This window comes from Bison bison, unplaced genomic scaffold, assembly GCF_000754665.1.
Source record: "Bison bison bison isolate TAMUID 2011002044 unplaced genomic scaffold, Bison_UMD1.0 scf7180017864383, whole genome shotgun sequence".
Taxonomy (NCBI): domain Eukaryota; kingdom Metazoa; phylum Chordata; class Mammalia; order Artiodactyla; family Bovidae; genus Bison; species Bison bison.
This window is the reverse complement of record NW_011494955.1, coordinates 4564432-4573702: the sequence shown is the minus strand read 5'-3', so window position 1 is coordinate 4573702 and position 9271 is coordinate 4564432. Positions and strand designations below refer to the sequence as shown.

The 9271-nt window shown below is 39.9% G+C and overlaps 1 protein-coding gene across 1 annotated transcript in view; it reads right to left on the bottom strand.

The window, feature by feature from the left end:
- Positions 1-6978: 6978 nt before the first annotated feature.
- Positions 6979-9271, bottom strand: part of LOC105001510 (methyltransferase-like protein 7A) — an 18844-nt gene continuing 16551 nt past the window's right edge. Inside the window, exon 2 of the mRNA XM_010857822.1 lies at positions 6979-8317. Coding sequence (XP_010856124.1) covers positions 8081-8317 — 237 coding nt within the window. The 3' untranslated portion in view covers positions 6979-8080. The remainder of the gene's footprint in view (positions 8318-9271) is intronic.

The window sequence follows — 9271 nt, the reverse complement described above, 5'->3', positions numbered from 1 at the left end:
ATGGGATTTTCCAGGCAAGAGTACTGGAGTTGGGGTGCCATTGCCTTCTCCACAGATTCAGTGCAATCCCTCTCAAATTACCAATGCCATTTGTCATAGAAATGGAACAAAAATGTTTTAAATTTGTATGGAAACACAAAAGACCTCGAATAGCCAAATAGTCTTTAAATAGGAAAACAGAGCTGGGGGAATCAGGGCTTCCTGATTTCAGACTATACTACAGAATCTTGCATTTTAAGCTAAGGATTTTGAACTTTGATCTGAAAGCCATGAGAAGCCACCAAAGTATTTCAGGCAGGAAGTGGTTTTTTATTTAGCTTCTAGAAGCATCATAGAGAAGTTTGGGAGGGATGGGGCTGTGGTGAGGCTTACTTAATTGAAGTAAGGAGTGGTGTGTGCAGAAGCAATGGAAGAAAAAGGGAAGGGTCGGTATCTGGTTGTAGGAAGAAAGAGAAAGCTAGGATGATGTCTTGGGTTCCCAGCTTGAGTAACAGTGACAAACAGTGATTTTGCAATTTGCTGAGATTAAACAAATAAGAAGCAGGTTAGAGGTAAAGGAGACCCATAGTCAGATATTGGCAGATTTTATGGCAATAGGAAAATGAGGCATGAATGGGAGAGTGGTGATGAATTGATTTACACTGCAGTCCAGCCTGGTTAGAAAAGGGAATCAATCTTGGTTGGTAACCAAGACAGATTAGACTTATCCGAGGTTTCTAAGTTGAAAAATGGGTGGGAGAGGTAAAAGGCTGGAAGGCTGGGTTTCAAGAATGAAACTTTAGAGTAAAATTTTATATGAGGCACTTTGGAGGTAATGATGATGTGGTTCGATAGATGTTTAGTATGTCTGTTTTCCTCTAGAAATGGTAAGTTTATTTGCAGGAGCATTTTTTTCCCAAGGAGAGGATCTGTATCTTTCATCAGATTCCCAAGGAAATCTCTTAGGACCCTATAAAAATAAAGAATTGGTATTAGCCCCATCATAACCTGTTTCTCATATTTTCAGACATACCTGTCATGTAGTTGCTATATGAGCAGAAGGCAAATGTTTCTTTATAAAATTTAACTCAGAAGGGCCCTACAGAATATGAAGGGAAGAAAATAAAAGCACAATAGCAAAAAGGTAGCTGACAGGTTAGCAGTTTATTAATAGTGTCTGCTCTCTCCAGTGTTTCCTCCCACTTTTAATATTGGGGCAGATGAGGGGTATGCATTGGCATGCAGTTTGGTATATGGCATCATTTATGTTTATAAATAAATGTATATCTTACTGTTTAAGCCTTTGGTTTTTTAGAAAGAAAGTTTTTCAATTTCTTTGTTCCTAAGCTTTGGTGGACAATAAAGTGGAACAAAAAGCTCTTCCTCTGGGATCAGAGTTAATAATTTGTTCCCATAACCTGAGAAGTGAGAGAGAATTTGAAAGGAGTGATGTTTCTTTTATAAGCTTAATACTACCTGCTTAGCTTGACAGGTAAGACGGAAGCCAATATTGGAGGGACTAAGAAAATCCTGTAAGTATCCACAGTACTCCCTGTAGAAGTTACTTTCAGCAGCTGAAGCAAACACATTTCATGCAGGTGCCAATTTTTTATTGTCAGGTACAAAAATGAGAGCTTTTCCAAATTTTTATGAAAGATTTTAAAAATACGGACTCTTCAGAAAACATTATACTGTATAAATAATTAAGTCAGTTGGAATTCCAGGATGACATTTATAGAAATGAAGGATCTTTTCTGATAGGAAAGTAGTCTTTATTCCTCTCACAAATACTTAGGGAGGCAGGGTCTTGACCAGAGTGAGGGGCCATGTGGAGCAGTTCCAGTGCTCTTACTAACCATCTTATATATTGTTTCATCCTCACAAAAATCCTAGGACATGTGGGTACTGTTACCCTCTTATGCTAAGTGACTAAAATATTAATAAAATGTGGTGATGAGATTTGTTCAAATATTCTGACTTCAAGGACTTCCTTGGTGGTCCAGTGGCTAAGACTCTGCACTTCCAAAGCAGGGGGCCTGAGTTTGATCCCTGGTCAGGGGACGAGGGAGCTTCCCTGGTGGCGATAGTGTTAAAGAGTCTGCCTGCCAATGCAGGAAATGCAAGCGATGTGGGTTCGGTCACTGGGTCGGGAAGATCCCCCGGGGTAGGAAATGGCAGCCTGCCCCGGTATTCTTGCTTGGGAAATCCTATGGACAGAGGAGTCTGGCAGGAGTCCATGGGGCCACAGAGAACTGAACAAAACTGAGCAGCAAGTGACTAGATCCCGCATACTGCAACTAAAGATCCTGCACCTGGCACAGCCAAAATAAAGAAATATTTAAAAACAAACATTCTGGAAGCTTTTTTTCACTGGACCACAATGCGGGAAAAAACATTGAGGTGTCATTTGACAGAGGCCTTAAATAAAGAGTTGAGCAGCTTAAACTCAGTTTAATGCTGAATAGATATCTTTGTGATTTTGAGTTGTGGGAATGATCGAATTAAATTGTTCTGGAAATTATGAGCTCATGCTCAGAAAGGGGTGATGAAGGAGTGGAGGCATGGAGACCTGTTTGAAGCATTTTCTGGTATGAGAGATCAGGACTTGGGTGAGATATCTGTGTCTGCCTTAGGAAGCCACTTCTTTGTACCCCAGGAAAGTTGTTTGCTGAACTTCTGCTTTATTGTGGGTTGAATTGGGTGAAAGAGGGAAAGGAAGGTTAAGTTGGTTGTAAAAGGAATGTCTTTGTACTACTGTATCCAGATGTATTATCCCCTCCTTGCCTTAGAGCTACTTCTGTCATACCCTTGAATCAGGTAACAACTGGCCAAGTCCCAGCGTAAATGGTTTATCACTCTAGCCATCTCCGTTCAGTCTATACATGTGGTCATCCAGGCATTAATTCTGAGGCTAAGATGGTTGCTGTGGAAGTGCAGTAGAAGGGACCAGTTGAGAGATTTGAAGAAGAGGCAGGACTTCATGATGAATCCATTGGCTTCAGAGTGAGTGCCTGCTATATAGTACACACTGTATTGGGCATGTAGAAGAAAGGAGGAACAGACTGGTGGCTATTGATGAGTGCTAAGAGATTTCTCAAAGATCCAGCGTCTTGAAACAGCCAGCAAATGCTTTCTAGGGCATCACTTTACCTCTTTCTTAGGACATCATTACAGATATTGAGGAAGCTGGAAAATGTTGTTTGTTTAGGGAAGAAGAGAGTGAATTATTTTTTGATGTGGTAAATCCGAAATATTAAAGTCATGGCAATTGTGAGGTTTAGGAATCTTCTTCACATAGATGGTGGTTCACAACCTAAGTTTATAAGAAACTCTCAAGGGACTGAACACAGACCAAATGAGTCCTAAGGGATGATTCAAGAGAATTGGTGGAGGAAGGGGCAAATGGTTATAGAGACTAGGATTCAGAAGAGCTGGAGAGGCAGGGCAGCATTGTAGGGAAGTCTGGGCTTTGGAGTCAGTTGAACTACGTGGGAATACCAGGATGGCCATTCACTCGGTGGCCTGGAAGTGACAGAACATCCGCTGGTCTGCTTTCTTCTTTGTCGGGTGCAGATACTTACACCTGCCTGGTAAAGTTGTGAGTACTGTATGAAATAATTCTGTAAAACTCCCTACTATAAAGAAGGTGGGTAATAAATGAAAATTTTTATTATTAGCTGTTAGAGTCATGGAATAAACAAATCATTCCAAGGAGAAGGTTGATATCAGTTTCAGATACATTGAAAGATTCAGATACGTGAAGGATGCAGCCTGGGTTGCACTATGGGATGTGAGAGATTTTTATCTTTAAAAATGGTGAATTCTGGGAACTTCCCTGGCGGTCCAGTGGTTAAGACTATACTTCCAATGCAGGGGGTGTGAGTTCGATCTCTGGTCAAGGAGCTAAGATCCCATATGCCAATCATCCAAAAACAAAAGGTAAATTCTGAGTGGTAATTTTCCTTGTTCCCATGTAATTCTCTGTAGGTTCCCAAATAGTTTCCTTTAGAAACAAAATAATGTCATATATTATCTGTGTATTATTATTATTTTAAAAACTGAACTAGAAATGGGGAACGTTGGCCACTTTATGTTCATTTCCCGGGCCTTCAGTTAATATGACATTTGCCTCAGGTCTGTGGTGATTCCATGGTTCAGGGAATCCTGGTTATTCTTTATGTAACCTGAATGCTTTTAGTTTTAAATATTGAGGTATTTAAAGTGACACTTATTGAATTGCTTTATTTTTTGCTTTTGTTGACATTAGTCTGCTATGATTCATTACACTGTGAACTCCTTAGCAGATAAATAAGAATTGAATTTCAGTTATGTTAAGTTCTGTGTTTTCTAAAGCAATACCAAAGAGAAAGGCTTATATTAGGGTCAAGAGTACAAAAGGAACTATTATGTAATGTTTTCCTCACTTTCTATTCAAGTGTGAAATATGTAGGAATTCAGGGGAAGCAGCTGGATTATTGGAACAGTTAGGAATAGGATATAATAAATATATAAATATAATAAAATTTAGTAAGTTTTTTTTGTTGTTAGCCATTAAAATAAGTGTTGAGCTTATGGACCCAGGGTCTTAACAAAATTAGGAACAAGCTGATGGAAATAGTAGCCATCCCAAAATCTGCCCTTCGGGTTCCCAGCCCTGCCTACTGTCTTTCAGTTCCTTGAAGATATTGTTTTTCTTTTTTTTGTTTGTTTGTTTGTGACACAAGCTGATCCATTATGCTGAAAGACTCTATTCATCCTCTGAAATTCAGCTCAGATGTCACTTCCTCAAGGAAGCCTCTGATACTCTCCCTGAGAGGGCCAGATTTCATTCTCCTGAACATCTTCCTCAGAGAGAGCACTGATCACAACTGTATATGCTCCCTAGGGCAGAGAACAAGTCTAGCTTATTCAGGGCTCTAAGCCAAGCACCAAGAGCAGAGTACACAGTAGGCATGCAATAAATGTTGAATGAAGTTCAGCATTTATTAAGCACTAAGTACCTCACCTCATTAACTCCTCACAGTTACCCTTTAGGGAGATTATCCCCATTAACAGATGACGAGAGTGACACTAGCAAAGTAACTTGCCCCAGGTCATATAGTCAATGAATGATGCAGCCAGAACTTGATTCATGTCATTTTGATGGCAAAGCCAGTGTCCTTTTTTTCTTTTATTTCTCTCATTGCATGCTATTTTCCCATGGAAAAGCCAGTATTCTGAACATGGCACTATGCTTAGAAAGACAAACAGGAGGGTCTGATCAGAAGGCAGAGATGTATTTATAATGGCCATTTGTAGTGTGCCTTCCCACCATACATTTCTGCTTTCCCTAATCACAGGCCCTGCTTTCATTTGGAGGATACACAACTCTCCTTGTCTCAGTCCCCATGGTTTGGGTGTCCTCAGCCCCTGGGATGAAGTGCTGTGCCCATCAGCATGACCCATCCCATTGAAATAGGATGAATGACTCAGGGATGGACTTCTGACCTAGTATTGTCAATTGAAGAATCAACTGAGACTCAAATGTAGAACTCTGGAGTGTTTCAAAAAGTTGTCTTGATCTTTTCAACTGGCCATGGGTCCTGGAAGCATGAAGACTGGCATTATTTCCAAAGACTTTACCACCTGAAAGAGAGAAGAGGGCAGATGTGGCCCTAGACACTGTCTGGCCACTGATAACATTATCTGAGCCTTGCCCAGGCTGTGCCTCGGGCTCTCTGTTCCTAAAGTGAAAGTGAAGTTGCTCAGTCATGTCTGACTCTTTGCGACCCCATGAAGCCTACCAGGCTTCTCCATCCATGGGATTTTCCAGGCAAGAGTACCGGAGTGGGTTGCCATTTCCTTCTCTAGGGGCTCTTCCTGAACCAGGGATCGAACCCAGGTTTCCCACGTTGCAGGCAGACGCTTTACCCTCTGAGCCACCAGGGAAGCCCCTCTGTTCCTAAACCTTTCACTAATTTGAGTCAGAGTTCTTTTCGACTTAAGTCTTTTTGGGTTGGGAGTTCTGTCACCAGAAATCAAGGGAATCTAACCAACACAGGACCTAAAAAGCATTGACATGTTTTGCCTCTTATCTGTTTCCATTTTGCATAGGCTTAAGCCATGTCCTTAGGTTCTTGGAATGATCATAAATGTGTGTTTTCTGGGCCTGAGAAGGTAGTATAGCAGTGATGCTTGTCAAAATAGGTATTGTGGTTTTAGGAATCAGGGCTCTAAGACTAGCTGAGTACCTTGTGGAATGTGAGAAACTTCACTTATTTATTCCCCCCCCGCCTGTAGAGAGTAAGGATAATATTTGCTACACCGTTTAAACAAAAGGGAGTTGAGAAGAATGTGCCCAGTACTTTGTACTTTGGTATTACACACCTTCCAGCAAGCCAATAATACTTCAGCAGATCAACCTTGGTTTTTCAGATTTCTCAATCCCTAGACTGACCTAACCAGTAGTAAGTTGGGCAAATAAAGACATCCCTACTTTTAGGAGACCCTGGTGGGAGGATATTCACATTCCATAGTTCAGGAGACTGTAGACTCATGTTCTAACCTCACTGTAATGAGATTAGGTGTTTAACTAATTAGGTGTTTAGCTAATTAATTAGGTGTTAACAGTTGTTAACTGTTTTCATGCACGAGAGAACAGTAAACTTCCTTTCTTTCTGCTCTATGGATTTCACAAAGGGACTTTTTGGACTTGAACTTTTCAAAACCCATTCAGACCCTTCCAAAATTGCCTTTTATTTTTACTTTTTGGCCATGCTACATGGCATATGTGATCTTAGTTTCCTGACCAGGGACTGAACCAGCATCCTCTGTCATTTGAAGTGCAAGTCTTAACCATTGGACAACCAGGAAAGTCCCCAAATTGCTTTTTCTGAAATCTGCTAGCTGTATTTAGTTATTTGGCTGTAGAAGGAAAAATCTGTACTTTCAAATAGCTTAATTTTCCACCATGAAGGAAAGCCCTCCCAGAGATGCTAAGAAAAATGAAAGTAAGCCAGCAAAGATATAAATCATTCATTTTATTTCCATTCCTAAATTATATGTGAATTTATTGATTTGATATTTAAAATAGTCCTTTTGCAAAATCATCTCAGAAAACATACTAAATTTATTAAAATGCATACAAACTTTTCCTGAAAATTCTAAATCCTCTAACTGATTAACTTGTTTTCAATGCACTTGTGATGATTTCCCAAGGTTTCTGTGGTTACAAGGAACAAAGAAATCATCTTGGGACCAGAGTAGAAATTTGATCAGAATAATCCAAACAATATTTGTCTACCTCTTTACAGACTCACAGGTTGCCTATTTTGAGGGGGCTCTTACAAAGTGTACCCAAGCTTTCAGTGTTTCCCTCATTACAGTGGGCATTTTCTTTGCTTACAGTTTAAAACATTCAGCCAAGAACATGCTAGATAATAGGCAAAGTGAACCCAAGAACTTTGCTTCATGAAGTTTTATGGATATACTAAAGTGTATTGTACAATCTTCCTTGTAAGAATTAAAGACTGGAATGCAGGAGAACAAACTCTGGTGGAATACTGGAATAAAAAACATAACAGAGCTGGGCAGAATCAGGTGTGGCATCCTGGTACATTAACTTTGAAAGCCAGCCCATTGATACTAAGAACAGCAAGTAGATTCAGATTCCTTTAAAAAAAAAAAAAAAATCTGTGCTTAGTATTTCTTTATTCAGTTTGTGAATTATTAAGATCTTTTGCATCTCCCTTTTCAAAATCTTCTTCTGTGTGATTTAATTTTTATTAGCATCAGCCTCATAGAAATGGTGAAATTAAAATCTGTTGGGTCATAATTTAAATAAGACAAATTGTGAAGTTCTGGAATAAAATAAGATCTGAGGATAATGGTGGAATTTAATTATGGAAGCCCACTGTTTCTTTCAAGAGAGAGTTCAAAGTTGTTTTGTTTTTGATTCTTGGGAGATGATAGAAAATGGCTAACTAGGTTATAACATAAACTTTGAGGGATGAAATGCAAATTTACTCAAAAAAGGGAGTTCCCATCTTCCAGTTACTATTTTAAGTGTGAAGCCAAAACCTTAAATTATTTGAGCCCTTTGGGTCTCAGCTCCCTGCTTCCACTATTTCACAGCATATCCATAGATGTGAGGGCGCACTAGCTCCCAGGACAGAGGGGCCTGTAAGTGCTGCAGCTTCAGCTTGGAGAAGCGGGCCTTCTCCAGGGCCTTCCAGCTCTCTCTGGTCAGGTTGCATCCATCAAACAGTAGGTACCAGACGGGATCCAGGACCTGTTGCCAGAAGTAATTCCAGGTGGAAGGCTTATCTGCTACATGCTCCATGAAATAAAAAGCTCCTCCCTGAGAAAGAAAAGGAGGAAAGAAAACCACACCAAGAATTTTAGTTTGGGACAAACAATTCGATAAGATGTTTAAATGTCAGATTTCAGTGGCCCCAGAGGTCCACTTCACGAGAAGACATGGAGAAATCCAAACTTACTATGATACCATTGTGGTTAATAGTGTCATCTTCTGTCAGATTGTATACAGAGCTGCCAGTCTATATTGTCTGTTCATAAAAGTTATACATAATGATAGCTAAATTTAAAGCAATTTAAAGCATTCAAGGCCTATTCTTAATGCCTGTCACATGCATGCTTGCGTGCTCAGTCACTTCCAACTCTGTGACACCATGGACTGTAGTCCACCAGGCTCCTCTGTCCATGGGATTCTTCAGACAAGAATACGAGTGGGTTGCCATGCCCTCCTCCAGGGGATCTTCCCAATCCAGGGACTGAACCCATGTCTCTTGCATCTCCTGCATTGGCAGGTGGATTCTTTACCACTGAGCCACCTCAGAAGCCTGGTTGTCAAGCTGCCCTTTGGAAGAGTTGCCCCAGTTTGTATTCATACCAGCAATAGATGTGAGTGCCCATTTTCAATAAATGCTCATCTATATTTTTAAAAATCTATTTGATGTGTAATGTGGTATTTTTTATAACATGCATATCTTTAGTATTTTTAATTATAACATCTTTTACTAAACGTTATGTGTTGGAAAGATCCCCTGTAGAAAGGAATGGCAACCCACTCTAGTATTCTTGCCTAGAGAATTACATGGACAGAAGAGCCTGGTGGGCTGTACAGTCCATGGGGTCTTAAAGAGTCTGACACGACTGAGTGACTAACTCTTTGACTACTAATACTGGCTGTTTGGATTTCTGTTTTTCTGATTTGTCTGTTAATGTCCATTATCAGTTTTCTAATAGGCTATTGGCTTTTTTTTTTTTTTTTTTATTGATTAGTAAGGGCTTT